The sequence below is a fragment of the Anopheles merus genome, chromosome 2R (assembly GCF_017562075.2).
Source record: "Anopheles merus strain MAF chromosome 2R, AmerM5.1, whole genome shotgun sequence".
In the NCBI taxonomy this organism is placed as follows: domain Eukaryota; kingdom Metazoa; phylum Arthropoda; class Insecta; order Diptera; family Culicidae; genus Anopheles; species Anopheles merus.
Genome location: NC_054082.1, coordinates 46,032,310 through 46,047,809, shown reverse-complemented (window position 1 = coordinate 46,047,809; position 15,500 = coordinate 46,032,310). Strand labels below are relative to the sequence as shown.

Here is a 15,500-nt window from a genome sequence, read left to right as displayed (position 1 = left end):
CATGTTACATAGCCTGTGGGGGTCTCCCGCCGATGCTAGCGCCACGATATAAATAGCGAGATGAGTGATGATACCTGCTGACCGCAACAACAAAACAAGCTAAAGAAAAAAATACATCAACAGAGAGAACGAACAAGATCTGTTTTTGTTGGTGTTCTTTGCGGATCTCGATCTGAACGCTGGATAGGGCGTAATGTGTTACGGCATACAAACAAGATATTAATCATAATTGTGTTCCGTGTGGACAGAAAAAATAGCACCGACCAAATTCCCGAACTGTTGATATCTTCTGTAGTTGTTGTCCTCTAGGCTGCAACATCGCGAGTGTGGTTGTTGATTGTGTGAGGGGAAAACGGAAATCACATTTTATTATCTTGTTTGGCAAAACATGTTCAAATTGGATGAGAAATGTAACACGATAACGAAATCAATAAAATGAGTGACTGAAATAGGAATTTCGTCATCTGTGGTATTAATATGTAATGAACATTCTAATTAACATTATTTAATCCATTAATGATCGTTCTAATTTATCCTCATTTATTTTTTTTAATTTTTCACATTATAATATTGACGCTAAAGTAAGATATCTATAGGATTCTTACATTAAAAAAGTTCCACGGATAATCAGTCTTTGCTACGATAAAGTGATGCGGATGGGATTTGATCACTCCCGGGATTATAAAATAGGTATTAATTTATGTGCCTCGGGCTTTACATATGTTACTCAAGAACTCTCCAAAATGACTCCAAAATGAAATATTATGAAAAAAAAAATATTTTAACAAACAATATTTTTTTTTAATTTAAGGTACTCCAAAATGATACCTTTACAATATTATAGCAAAACCATAATATCATAATTCTGTTGAAACAGCACAATTATTTTATTGTTAATTTGTGTAGCTACGTAGGATGATCAAGAATGAGTTAAATTTACTGTCTATGAAATAGTAAGAATGTCGGGTTTTTTTATGCAAGCTCTTTTTTATTTTGATTATATTTTTAATGTTTTTTTTAATCGAATCGTCCGAATATTGTTTTTTTTGTTTCTTAGTAAGAATTTAAAAACAGTTGATATAACTCTACAAAATCTACAAAAAGTTAAAATTTTCAAAAAATTTGGCGTTATTCAAAGGAAATGGCAATAAGACATAAATGTACAACTTAATTATTTTATTATTGCTACATCATTTCTATGCAGACTCAAAAAATTCCGACTCAAGTAGCTGTCTTACCTAAAACATGCCATGTACGGTATTCGTAGCATTATAAATACATTGCCTTCCTTCGAATATTCGGTCCAGAAATGGGAGAGCAATGCGTGATAGAATCATAACATTGGCATTTTCGGTTAATTTCCTTTGCACTAATTTCGTTCCAAAAGGCGACACATTGCGCAGGAAAGCAGGCGAGCAGCTACACAAAACACAACAAAATTAGAAGAGAGAAACCATACCCATCGGCTGTAGGAAATGGGCTCCTTATCAGCCTGCTAATAGCATATTATTTATTTTCCTGTGGCTTTTTGCCCAAACCAACGCCTGCTTTTCCTGCCATCTGCTTGCTGTTGCCACGAGGCCGGCCCTGTGCCATCGGATATTTTATCAGCTCGTAAAAACTCGCACTTTATGCTGTTATCGAAGTTCCATTTCGGGTTTCTTTCAGTGACCAGTGGAGGACCAACCCAAAATTTGCTTCAACCAACCCGGTGGCCTATGGCCCGACTATGCTCTATCGCGTTTGTAAGCTACTATCGCGTTTTGTAAGTACCACACTTTCTTGCACCAACACTGAAAAGGTGCTCCCGTGGTGGTGGTTGCATTAATTACGAAATAGTGGCCGGGTCCTGTGCCACCCCTTAGCCATAAAACTTCCAATGCTAATAAATGGAAATGACTTCGTGGGTTGGAAACTAGGCAACCAGCCAATAATCGAAGGTCAAATCTAAACACTCCACCTTGCAAGCCGTCTGGTGCGCGATGAAGGTTAAGAGTCGAAACGGGTTTACTGGTACCGGTGCTAACTTTCTTGTGCTTTTGCTTGGCTTCAAAGACAGCCATGCCTCTCAGCGTGAATATTTACACGCTGTAAAAACACCATTTTCAGGAAAACGATGGTGGTCACAAGAAAACGCAAAACCTTGAGTGTCCGTCCGCACGGCAGGGCGGAAGATTCTCCATCGGGAGGCGGTAAAACTGCTTAAGGATTCAATCATAAATTTCACCAAACTTTTCGTGCGTTCGTGCGTTTCGAATGCAGAGACTTTCCCGGGGCTTGTGCTCGCTCACCTTGGTCCGTGATTAATATACAACGATTTGACCGGACCGAGGTATGGATGGCATGAATAGAAAGAGTGAAGCAAAATCCGATATTTAATGTTTGAGCCATGGAGATGCTCGTAGCCCAATGTGCCCGTAGCTTGATTCATGGCTTCGAGGGCTTCCTTGTCAGTGAAAAGAAGGGTTGTGGGTGAAGCGAGCAGGTTCATTTTTTGCTCTTATTGTTCTTCATCGAAGTAATTCGAACCATCATGATCCTTTTTGGGCACGGAATGGTCCGTTTGCGCGGCACATTACACCATTAGTCTACCTCCTTTCCACGGACGGATGGAGTGGCCGTTGCGTTTCAGATTACAGGTAAAATGGGACGTGCTTTGGCATAACAGCAGAGCATCCTCGCTGCGAACCGGCATCCTTGAGAGAGATGGCGCAGAAGAATCGATACTGGTGCGTCTCGGCCTCGAACAAAGTTTGTTCCTTCGTTTACCGTTGATTTGGGGCCATGCATTAGGAAGATTAGCAGGACCGAGGTTCGGCAGAGAAAGTGATTGGTAGGGCGAAAAGCTTATCCAAAACAAAAAACAATCAGCGCTTCGTTATCGTCCAGCAGGAAGGGTCTAATGCCTAAGAACAAACAAAAAATATGGAACCAAGCGTAAGCCGAAAGGTAAGCATACGCACAAACACATACCACAATCTATCACAGGACCGTTAGAGCAGAGGGAGTGGGGGGAAGCACCCCAAAACTATGCAAATCGAACGGGAAAATCAATAGGAAAACATAATACCGAGGAGGAGGGTTTAGTTCGCTTACGGGCTTGCGAAGTTTCGCTCCTGACTCGAACCGGTCAATTATCGCCCGAGAGAAAGGAACAGCGAGAGTGGATGCAAATGAGGGGTTCGGATTATATGACTTTCCGTTACGACATTATCCAATGCCGAATGCCGCTAATAACTGAACCCGGTAACCTGCGGTTCAAGCGGATTGGTGTTGAGCTTAATCGACAGATCAATCGACTCAAGGGCATTGTGTAATCCTGCCCTCGTTAAGAGGTTGCCCATTTGGGACACCGGAATACGTTTTGTAGTTAGCTTTTATGCCACAGGCTTACGATAATTATATCACGATAAGTCGATCGGATAAAGCCACACAATCGATTGTTATTTTCGTGTTGCGGGAGGATTATTTCCACCGAAAAAGAAATAGATGAATGTAAGGACTTAAAATAAAGGTTTCAAAAAGACTGCTTGAAATAAAACTAAATTACAATAAACACAACAAACAATAATAAACAAATAAAAACACGTTTAGTCCTTAAGGCGCGAGTAGAGGGAGCTTGAGGTGAGTAATAATGATGTGCATCGCAAACAATAAGTAATGAAGTTCGCTAATAAATTTACAATAATTTCCACTCAAATCGTAAATCCCCCGAGATTTTTTTGTCAGTAACCTAAGACATCACGCAAACGAATGGGGAAATAATAATGTTAGATTTTGTTTTAAGGATCATTCATTCTTTCATTGCAGTAGGAACGGTCCAAAAAGGCCACAATCCTTAAGGAATATGCATTTAAAAGAAAATGAGTTGTATTCATGCAAAGCACCTAAAAATCATGCATGAGTCTTTACCGTTCATTACGTTTATAAATAAGTATAACCAAATTCCAAAACCTCTTTTCTTATATTACGATATCACCAATCGCTGCTTTGTGATCTGTGAAGCCTTACAGATTACTAAGTTGTCCTGTGAGTCATGATGGGTCATGACGTCTGACTTTTTTTGGGTTGTGAATAATTACTTGAAATGTAGGAAACAAATTAAGGCAGAGGTAATTTACCTGCCTAAACATTTTTCCTTCCACGACAAAGTCGGTCAAAGTCACGTACAGTGTTAAACAGCGAAGCCATCCATTCCCGGCACTACGACCCATTTAACCTATCGTCACACAGATAGCACGGTCAGGTGAAAAAGCATTCTAATTACCCTGGTGTCAAGATGAAGCGGAATTAATAGCCGGAAGTCCCACGAATGGAGATAAAGGATGAAAGGATTTGCGACACGACAACTTTCGTGATGGTACAATGTGTGGCTGCGAACAATGCAATAGCCACAATGGGCTACTGGGAAACATAAATGAAAATGAAATATAGGGGGAAATCACTTCAGCTTTCCGTGCTAGAATAAAACTAATTGTGCACATACTCGTGCTGGTAATAAACTCTTTTTTTATAAATTGGTAAGTACATGAAACTTTTCACTCTTTTTTTATTGTACAGTCCGTAGCCAAAACCGTGTGCATGTTTCCATGGTTATCCGAAAGAGTTACAACATACCGCACCGTAGCCGCAAAATATAATGGCGCTACCAAAATTGTTCGATGAAGCGAACGTTATCGTCGATGCTGGCGTTGTACCGATTTCAACTTGCGCTCGTTAGGGAAAACAGTTTTTAATACAATCGATGGATACGCCTGGTGGTTTAACCGACGGCACGTGCTGGCAATCTTTCCGATGCTCAACCCATGCACCACACCTTTGGCACTGTGAGGTCTGTGTAGGTTTGAGAGTATTTGATGCCCTTTCGCAGAAAGCTTTTCGTAAGGGTGTCCGATGTAAAGTGTTCTTTAATTCGATTCAATTCGCTTTAACCGGTTAGAGGTTTACCAGGTTTGGTAGCAAATAAAAGGCAAAAAGTACCACATCGCACACGATGCAGAAAGCCCGGCACCCTGTAAGCTTATAAATTGTTATCGGGTTTTATGACGCTTTCGAGCCGTTATATTGAGACGGAAAGCTTTTGTTGCGTGTTTCTTTTCTGTTGGGTTGTGTAAAAGGGAAGCGCGAAGCAAGCCAATGTAATAAAGCAAACCAAATTTTATAAACCACCTCTTTGGTAAAAATCGTACAAAAAGGAGTCTTTTTATTTCATAGCATAGGAGTGACTATACTTGAGCTTGCAAAGGACAAAGTTTGTGAATGAATAATCATATTTGAAGCTAACCGGTGTGCAAATTTTGTTCTTGAATGTTTGATGATTGTTTAAAATTAAACACAGAAGTTTACTTTCATTGAAATATTTAACAGCAAACCACACAAAAAATGCATTTTTGCTCAGGGACTTCAGCCTGTATACCATATAAGTGTACAGGTTTTAGAAATGTATGAGTTATGATTTGTGTTACTTCACTTAACCTCTTCTTCTTTTTCTTCTTTGGCTCAACAACCGATGCCGGTCAAGGCCTGCCAACACACTTGTGGGGTTGGCTTTCAGTGACTTATTGATTTTCCCCCCATAGCAGGATAGTCAGTCCTACGTATGGCGGCACGGTCTATTTGGGGCTTGAATCCATGACGGGCATGTTGTTAAGTCGTACGAGAAGACGACTGTACCATGAGACCGGCTTACTTCACTTAACCTACCTACCTACATTCCTAGCTGTATAGTTTAACAAGATAAAACAAATTGTTCCGCAAATTTAAATTAATACTATGGTCAAGAACACCAGCCGTTTTCACCGACGAAATGTGCAAAGTTTTACAATAAAACATACATATTTAGCAACAGCTGGTACGAAAAAACTTTTTCGACTGAATACAATGACTTGCACACAGCAAAGGACATGGAATGAATGGAAAATAAAACTTCCCGGGAAACGAGGGCACACCATAACAGAGAACAAAAACAAGAATTGGAAAGTTGACATCCAAAGGGACACAAATCAGATACAACACACAAACAAGCAAAACAGAAAAAGAAGCAGCTTCAAACAAACAATAAAGCTAGTATAAAATGATAATAAAAAATGCAACCCAAAGCAAAGGAGGGCCAGATACTGAATGGCGCAAATCGGAAGAAATACTACATATTGTGCTATCACATTATCATGAAACATGCCATTCGTCTGGCGTTCTTCCGTGTTTGTCAGTAGTGCGGAAAATGGCGAAACGGAAGCGAGGTAAAATATTCAATAAACGCCAAACCAGTCGTCCCAAGCAGTAGACGCAATTTGCTATAACATCCCAACGGCCATCTCGACTCAGAACCATCTACCAACGGAACATTGCTGCTAGTACAACAAAGTTGTAGCAAAACGTCTCTTCCCAAGGGACCGGTATTGTGTGAGCCACAGCACTACCTCCCACCTCCTCTGTAGTGTGTGTGTGTGTGTGTGTGTGTGTGTGTGTGTGTGTGTGTGTGTGTGTGTGTGTGTGTGTGTGTGTGAAGTAATAGAGAAGCTTTCTGTATCCTGGATCATGTTGGATCTCCTTATCTTCTCACGGCCTAGCTAGCTGCTTATCTACATGGACGCAAGAGTAACACGAGTTGTATGGGTGAATGTGTGTATGTGTGTTTGAATGTCTGTTTGGCACCATCCTCCCCAGAACATGCAGATTTGCTTCGTACATTTTCACATCTTCCACTTAGTGTCACAGCAGGACCAACGGCTCGCTTTCCCAGCTACTTCTACTGGCGCCAACTGGCGGAATAGCTGGTGGAAGATGATTTATTAGCCCTATTGTAACAATTCTAGCAAATACGGATACATTGACACCAGTGCGTTCGGTTGTGCAACTCATATCCTGTCTGGCGTAGTAAGAGTGTTATGATTCGTGCAATATATTTCCTACAGTCGTTTATTAAACACGAGCATCAATCATTCACATTATCCGTGCAATTGGTCGCATAGAATTAGTCGCAACAGGCATCTGCTGTTCGAGATTTTAAGCATCACCCACACAATCTCTCTTCGATCATCCCTGCACCATTCGCTACTTCGTTTAACACCCGTGTAATAGAAAACAAAAGGCGTTTCACTTTTTTCCGCTTCTCTGCTCACAAATTCCCGTTTCTCTCAAGGCATTCGTGCGGAATGTAAATACTTTACCACATCAATAAATATGACACATCGGTGAATGAATGCTAAAACTTCCGAGAAATCCGCACAAAGTAAAACTTTTTCCGAAACCTAGTAGCCCCCAAGGGATCGAATCAGAGATGGTCAGCGAATTGCTATGCTTGGCAATAGGACGAGGCGGAGCAGAATAGCGGATGCTTTTCTTTTATTCATTTATTTCCAATGGAATAAAAAACGTACACAAAACCAAATCACAATGCGAATCTGCACCAACACCCTCTGTCAACGGTTTTCTGTAATCCACTTCAACCCAACCGACAGCTGACAGCCGGCAACCAGTTGGCAACCGAAATGTCTAACCCTTCCTCTTCGTTTTGTAGTGTCGATTGGCGTTCGCAAACCATTGGTAGGAATCACGCATCGCGCACCGTGGTACGGAATGAAAGGGGCCTGGTGAGGGACATATCGTGACTCCGAGTGTACGATTAAGGCATTCATGCGTTCCAAGGGTAGGCTAGCTTTCGAACATACATTTGTGCATATTTCGGCTCGAACGATAGTGTGATGAGTATGCGGTTCACTTAAAGTACACGGCGGTGATAATTGAGTTTTCTGGGAAATGGGGTTTAGGTTTCACATTTGATATAGCGGATATTTAGACTGGTTCGTACTGGTGTGCCGCGACGTAAACGAGGATAAATCAATTAATTAACAAATTGGCGAATGTATTCAATAGGAAATTTGCGATGCCAGTGAGTTGAAACGCAAATGATTCATTCTGCACATGAGTGGGTTGCAATCGTTTTTAATTAATGCTGTACATAAAATTTCATTGGCTATAACTGACAATGTAGAAGATCTTTTTGTACTATAAAACGGACCGTTATACTTAAAGTTCCTGTCTTTCACATTCGGGCAAAAGAAAATGTCTGCTTAATGTAATTTTCTGTTATTCCTTGAAGCGTGTATTGCCATTTAATCGTATCTCTCCTACTAATTTTATGATACAGTCATGCACAAAATTTTCATACGAAGTTCAATCTATCTTGAAAACTTGTCTAACTATCCTGCTAATGAGTTCATCATGCAGGCACTTAACATTCATTTAGCCGTTTTTCTTAAACCTGGCACCATTAGATAAAAATAAAAGATAGAATTTAAAAGTCAAAATATTTAATCATTTTCAAATACAACTAGAAATGCCACGGCTGAGTCAGAGGCCCGCGAAATGTTTTAACCTTCAATATATCGAAGAAGGTTGTGCATTTTGCGAAATAGTTTAGCATAGATAATTTATATACTAATATCAATTCTCACTGTGAGTTTCACTTTGTGTCTTTTTGATTCTTGGAGTCTTGATTAGGAGTTACTTCATGTTTCATTTTTAGTTAAACATTTAATATCATCATCATGATCGTATCGTATTATGCATTCAATCGTTTATAAGACTGTCGTATATATTGGCTTATACAACATAATAAAGGGCTGATATCAAATCTGAATTTCAGTAAATGTGGGAAACAGAAACCACATCGTAGGACTTCGACATAATGCATTCGATTACATGAGAGTGCAAACTGTTTGCTTTATACCATTAACAATAATTGAATAAAATGCAGTTCAATTACAACTCTCAAACAACCTCGACGCTCATGACATGATTCGACCGATGCTAATCGGCTTTTATCGTAAATTACATGATACCGACTCTCGTTGTTCAGCTCCACTCTCTTCTGACTCTACCTAGCCAGATCAGCACAGAACACGTTACATCTTTTCACCCTCTGAGGTGGAGGGTTCTTGTGCAAACTGTCCAGCCGGCTAGTAGGATGAAATGTTGAGCCCTCCCAACAGAATAGCTGCAGGAGTGTATGAGAGTGAAATATTGAAATATATGTAAGAGATGAAGCGAACGTATGGAACGCTTGCAGCATATAAACAGTACTTGTACGCGTATAAATCCCCTTTAAGAAATGCACTACTACACCCGCTCGTCTAGTGACACCCACGGAGTTTACACACCGCAAGATGAAGAGCCCAAACAAGAAAGTTTCACCATTATGGGTTAGATGGTTTTTAAGCCTTTCCCCCGATGTTGGCCCCAGGCTGCGAAGCAGCGCAGTTCGTACCACAGAAAAACGGGACACCATAGCTTATTGATCCTGCTCACTCGGCCAACAGTTTTGTGTCTGTCCTTGTGCTGACCTGCTGTTCATTATTATCCCCTAGCAGGCGAAAAAAAGACCATAAAAGCAATTCCCCTATGGCGTAATATTGATGCAAAACTGGGATCCTTTATCGGAAGCCTTAGCCGGACCACCCGGTCTGCGAACCTGTACATCCCGTGAGTGTCATCTCATTGCACAGCAGGAGACGGTGAATGTGAAACGCTTTTACGACTCTGGATGGCCTCTTGTCAGCCTGCGGCTATCTGATATACCGGATTGCGGTGGAAATAGCCATCAAACTGTACACTTCATGTTGGCATAGAGCAGCACACGCTTAACGCTTGGCATTTGATGTGTCCACGCGTTGTTCACGGATTTTCCAGCAGATGGACCAAATCACATCACACCGCAAGCAAAACTGGGAGGGTTTTTTTCTGTTCTGTCAGCTCTGCAAACGAGGCTGATGCAAAAAGGATATGCCGTGCGCTTTCCGAAAATCGATCGACAAATTATCGCCCAATTTGTAGACAGACGGGATAGTGCGAGGGAAAAGATACAGAGGAGAGAAGGACACAATAGCCAAAAGGAAAGGATATTTTGGCCCACTTCTCTCTTTTCGGGTTTAGGTGAGGAAAGATTGATGATTTGCATTGGATTATTTAATTTGTTTGGTGATATCCGATATCGGTCCTTCGATTCAGCTTGTTCGCGCAAGCGTTCGTTGCTTTTGATTCGTAATTAGTAATACTTAATGAACATTTCAACGTACAAACTAGCAAGTGTGCATGATTGATGAATCATTGATGGAAATGTTTCTGTAGTTTAATTTAAATATAAAAACGGATCCATCTTTTTACCCATTTTCTCTACTGGCAAGGCAAACGACGCGTCAGCTGTTCAACAGCAAAACAGAATAATGCTTTTTAACTATAATCAAATGATTTAAAGTGGCTTCCACCGTCTGTAAATTCCTAATTCCTTCCACTTCCAGTGATTGGCGAAATTGAGCACATTTCTTCGACCACGCTTGACGCCCAACGAATGCGAAGCTCATAAACGAGACACATCAAAGTGCCTTCTACTGAACTTACGTTTAAGTACCCGCCGGCGGTACAAAATCATATCCAGCTGCGCTTTACGACGTATTGCCCAGGATACGTACTTTACGTTAGGAGCCCATGCGACAGACAAGTTGGGCAACGTGGGGTAAAATGTCCTGCCGAACACAGCATTGCTGACACCGTTAAATAGAAGACAGGGGTTAACTTTTACGAACTACCCCATCCCTGGCCGCTCGGAAGGCGAATGTCCACGCAAGAAGCGCCTCGTTTCGGCGAGACGACACAGTCACCACCCCGATGCATATTCGGAATAAATTTGCATAGCATTGCGGTGCAGCCGTAAAATGTTTCCAAAGTTTCTGCTGAAGTACGGTGAAAGTATGCTCCGTTCCGTCTTTTGCACTTGCATGAGAATGTGGGCTGCCCGCACCACAGACTGCCTTTGTTCTATCGGGTTACCGGGTGTGTGCAGAGCCCATTAGATTGGTCGTTTAGAAAGATTGATTTAAAAGAAAATAAGCTAGATTTCGTTGCAGTTCTGTTTATATTTGTTTTTTTTGTAATAACCTTTTTTCATTATTGTATCACCAAGTTGTACCTAGTGTATCATTAGCACCACGATACAATTAATTGTATAATTGATCTTGCTTTGTACACTAGTTCAATGTTTGGTAAACTCATTGTTATAAAAATAAAAATAAATCTACGACTTTGCGACCAAGCTGTTAGAATATATATTTTGAATCATGCTATTCCAGGAATTCTCGAAAGAACGTTGCTGGAGGATGTTTTGATATTTCGGGGCCGATTCGCTGACTAGGTTGTCTCATCAAGATCTCCATAAATGATCGCCTTGAATTGTCGCATCATTCCCGCCCGCTGCGAGACCAGTGTACTTGATTTCCGCTTCCTATGCTATCTATGCTTATGTTTTCAATGTACTGTTTCACTGTTCGGCCATTTGCATCATCCTCCCGGCCAAGCGAACACAGCGTAGCCAACATGTAGCCACTTTTTCCTCTGTCTTCCTCGTCAGCTTCCTTTGGAGCTCAGGGTCGTTGGCCATTCGGAACCAAACTCTCTTTTCCTCTGAATGTTGTCTAATAGTGCCAAGGTGTTGTAGATGCTGGAGCGTAATAATCCGATGTTCACAAACTGCCGCACGATGTTGTCGTCCGTCCGTTATTTGATCGCGCAAGCTTCTGGACGAAGTTGTTTCAGTTTTTTGGTCAACCCGATCGAGTTCGACTGATAGAACTTTCAAATTTTGGCTGCTGACACATAGGTTGCTTTTAGTGAAAGTTCAATTAACATTAACAGGATTAATATTGTTAGTATTTTTGGGCCGGTCTGGTAGTACAGTCGTCAACTCGCACGACGTAACAACATGCCCGTCATGGGTTCAAGTCCCGAATAGACCGTGCCCCCTTACGTCGGACTCGACTATCCTGCTATGGTAACAATAAGTCACTGAAAGCCGCCAAGCTCACTTCACTAGTGGGTACTGGCAGGCCTTGACCGACAGCGGTTGTTGTGCCAAAGAAGAAGAAGAATTTTTGGCCATTCAATTTAAATTTTGATATTTTTCAATGATTTTATAAATGTCAATGTTTATTTGCGAAGAATAGATGATCTTATTTCAATTCTAACGAATTAAATATCTCTTAAATTGGCCAATTGTCGCAAATTTTCTGACATGTGCCAAATATCGGACAATATAGAAGACTTGCTATGAACATAAATACAAAGTAAACTAAACTTGTTATGCTGTCCATGCTATCAATCGTACCCCCTTCGCTTTCCGATTCATTTATACCAATGTAATTCAATTCAGTCAGTACAATGTTCAAAACCGATTGCAGAAGCTCTCTCTTGAATCACAAACCATCCTCTATTAAAGCACTAATGATTACCATTGGCTACCGGCACTTGAAACTACGGTTTGTAATTATCATTCGATAACTAATCTGCTTAGTGACTCTGGTCACATTCAATCACGCTAATAATAATTACCCTCGCCTTGGTCAGGGCGATAATGATCACACGACCTGGACCTACTTTGTTCTACAACTATCCTACTTAACTATCCTATGTTATTTATATTCATCGTTTCATGTTTCGTGGTTTCAAGTGAGCTGTTTAGCATGGTCTCTGTGATGTAGTAGCATTTTAGCACCCCGCTACAAGATGGTAGCAACACAAAAAGGGCTGAACTGAACTGAAAGCTACAAATCAAAACCCTGCAAACACAGTCAACTATTTTCATAAATAACACCTGCCCGAGAAGCTCATTTCTTGCTGTGACGATGCTTTGTGAAAGAAGAAAACTCTTGGTGTCAATTGATTTGAGTCATTGAGCTGTCCGGGTGTGCGTTATTGCCCTTGAGAGAACGTAGGTCATTTCAGAGAGTTCATGAACGAGACATGAACCGTTCATCCATACGAGACTATGCTAGAATAGACTATGGATTAACTATAAAACGAACAAACCCGATAAAACATCTCCATCTGCACAGTGCACGTGTGCGAGCTTTCTGGAAGGAAAGTAATTTAAACCCTTTGAACTGTTCGTGCGGCATTGTGAGTGAGAAGAACAAATGATCCATTCTTGGCAGCCGTTGCAGTTCGTGTGCTACGATAAATTAACTTTATAATCACGATTATAGACTACGGCCGATTCTGTTGCTGTTCGAGCAGCTATGGCCGCAACTTTGTTCTTGCACGTGCGATCGTTTTATGACCTCTGTCTTTCAATTTCTTTCCCTTTTTTTCTAGATGCGATAATGCGGCCATGGCATTGCGCGGCTGGCGACTGTTTGGGGTGGCCGGCACCATACTGGTGTACGTCGGCGGCATACTGTTCCTATCGTTCGTTAGCCTGCAGGGACCGCAGCAGAAGCGTGGCGTCCATGGTCCACGCGGGTACGGCGAGTTCGAGACGATTCGGAACCGCGATCTTGGCCTGATGGGCAAAAAGCCACCGCTGCAATGGTGCACCGAGCTGCACTATCTGGACGCGCCGATCCGGACGCCCCGCAAGCCATCCAAGCTGCTCCAAACCTTCCCGGGCCATTTCGTGAAAAAGTTTAACGTGTACAACTACCGCGGAGGCGGCAACAATGGCGGCAGTAGCAACAGCGGCAACAGTCACAACCAGAACCTACACTCAGCACCCGGTGCGGCAGTACAGCCGGGCGGACAGACGGTGGACGACGGTGACACACTTGCCGGTCCACCGGCCGTTGCTTCCTTTGCCGGAGGCAGTCCGGGCAGCTCCTCGCATCCAGTTCGGCCTAACGGTGGTGACCCGTCTAGTGGTAAGCTAGTGGATAGTGATAGTGTAAGAAGCCGTGGCGCAGTTGGCCGACCGAAGGGACAGCAGTCGAAACCGGAACTGGCGGCGCTCGTTTCATTCCCGGGCAGTGGTAACACTTGGCTGCGATATCTACTCCAGCAAGCAACCGGTAAGCGATGAGGCGTATGGGGTGGATGCAGTGAGGTGATAATTGACTAATGCTTGACACGTTTTCTTCCATCCTTCTTCTCAGGCATTCTAACAGGAAGTGTGTACAAAGACTACGGACTCCTTAAAAGTGGTTTCCCGGCGGAAAGCGTTGCTAATTCGTCGGTAAGTGCAGCGACTGCAACAATGTTGCAGAAAATGGAGTAACAGGAAATGCATTGGGCAATTGTTGGGACGAAAGACTTTTAACTGTTGAAATAAAAGATACATTGTACAAAACTGTTCCATCTAGCAATTGGTGAATAGTAACGATCTCTATGTAATGTGTAGAGCTTGTAACTATAAAAATAATCATGTTTATAAAAAGGTATGCAGCAGGAAGCGCCCCCTTTCATCCCTTTCACAAAAAGTTACAAATGTTTTAACGATGTTTCTATTAAAAATATGGCATAGAAGTAGAATATAAGCCGCTAATCATAGTAGAGCAATAGTAATTGACTTGAATAATATACAAAAAAATATTATTTGGACATTTTTTCACAATTTTTTTTTTTTTGGTGCTAGTTTGCAGAATATGTTGTGATAGGCCGCTTTTAAACATTAGAGATTTTGATTCGCACTCGTATTACAAGAAAGTTGCAAGTGATAGTTACTGTTTTGATCGCTAAAATGGAAACCAATTAGTGAAAAATACTTTAAGTAATTAAAAGGTACACAAAAAAGGTACAGCATTTTTAGCATAGAATATATAATTGCTTCACAATTGCTTATGTGCTGCTACAGTTAAAACATGTGTGCAACTGCATTTTAGCTGTAATCTCCTAATATTTCAGATAAGTTCAATAATCGTAAAAGGTTCCCCCAATCAGGTTTGACATTAAACCATAAAGCTCTTTCTAGAACTTAGACAAAAATGGCCATCATTGTGCCGTTGAAATGCAGGTATTTTATCGAGTTATTACGTCGAAAATGGGGTTTAGTGTACCAAGAAACGGGGCCAAAGAAAACAGTGATTTCAATGAGTATCATGCTTTCTTCGAATTATCATCGTATATAGGACGAACAACGCAGCCCTTACCTTGATTTAGTCCGAGTTGTTACAGTCAGTAACGCAGTTCGCAGAACTTAACGATTAATTTAAAATCTTTCGATTAGACTCATAACAAAACCGACCTACAGGTAGCAACGATTACCTTGATTCAATGAAAAATAACATATCATTTCTCTCTCCCTCCTCCCTCTTCAGGTGCTAGTAGTGAAGACGCACGAGTGGGGTCCGCACGCCTGGGCCCCTTACACCAAAGCGATCCTGCTGATACGGGATCCGGAACGGGCCATTCTGGCGGAGTTTAATCGCCAATCTGGTGGCCACGTAGGATTTGCCTCGCCTGATCGTTATCGTAGGACCAAGGGTCGATGTAAGTAAAGTCGATTAGGAAAAAATAGACCATTCAGCACCGGCCTAATCACGCTGTACCCACCTTGCTATGTTTTGCAGATTGGACTCAATTTGTAAAAAATAAACTTTGGGCATGGGAACAAACGAATCTCTCGTGGGCGAAAAACTTCACTGGCGAGGTTAAGCTAGTCTTCTACGATGATCTAGTCGAGAACGTGGAGGGTACATTGCGCAGTATTCTGAAATTTCTCAACTACCAGACGGACGAGG

General features: G+C 41.7%; 1 protein-coding gene across 1 annotated transcript in view; it reads left to right on the top strand.

Annotated features, from left to right (window-relative positions):
• LOC121589582 (WSCD family member AGAP003962) overlaps positions 1-15,500 on the top strand; it is a 34,721-nt gene that overhangs the window by 18,007 nt on the left and 1,214 nt on the right. Inside the window, exons 2-5 of the mRNA XM_041908610.1 lie at positions 13,144-13,832; positions 13,917-13,996; positions 15,078-15,249; positions 15,330-15,499. Of these exons, the coding sequence (XP_041764544.1) occupies positions 13,160-13,832; positions 13,917-13,996; positions 15,078-15,249; positions 15,330-15,499 (1,095 nt within the window). The 5' untranslated portion in view covers positions 13,144-13,159. The remainder of the gene's footprint in view (positions 1-13,143; positions 13,833-13,916; positions 13,997-15,077; positions 15,250-15,329; position 15,500) is intronic.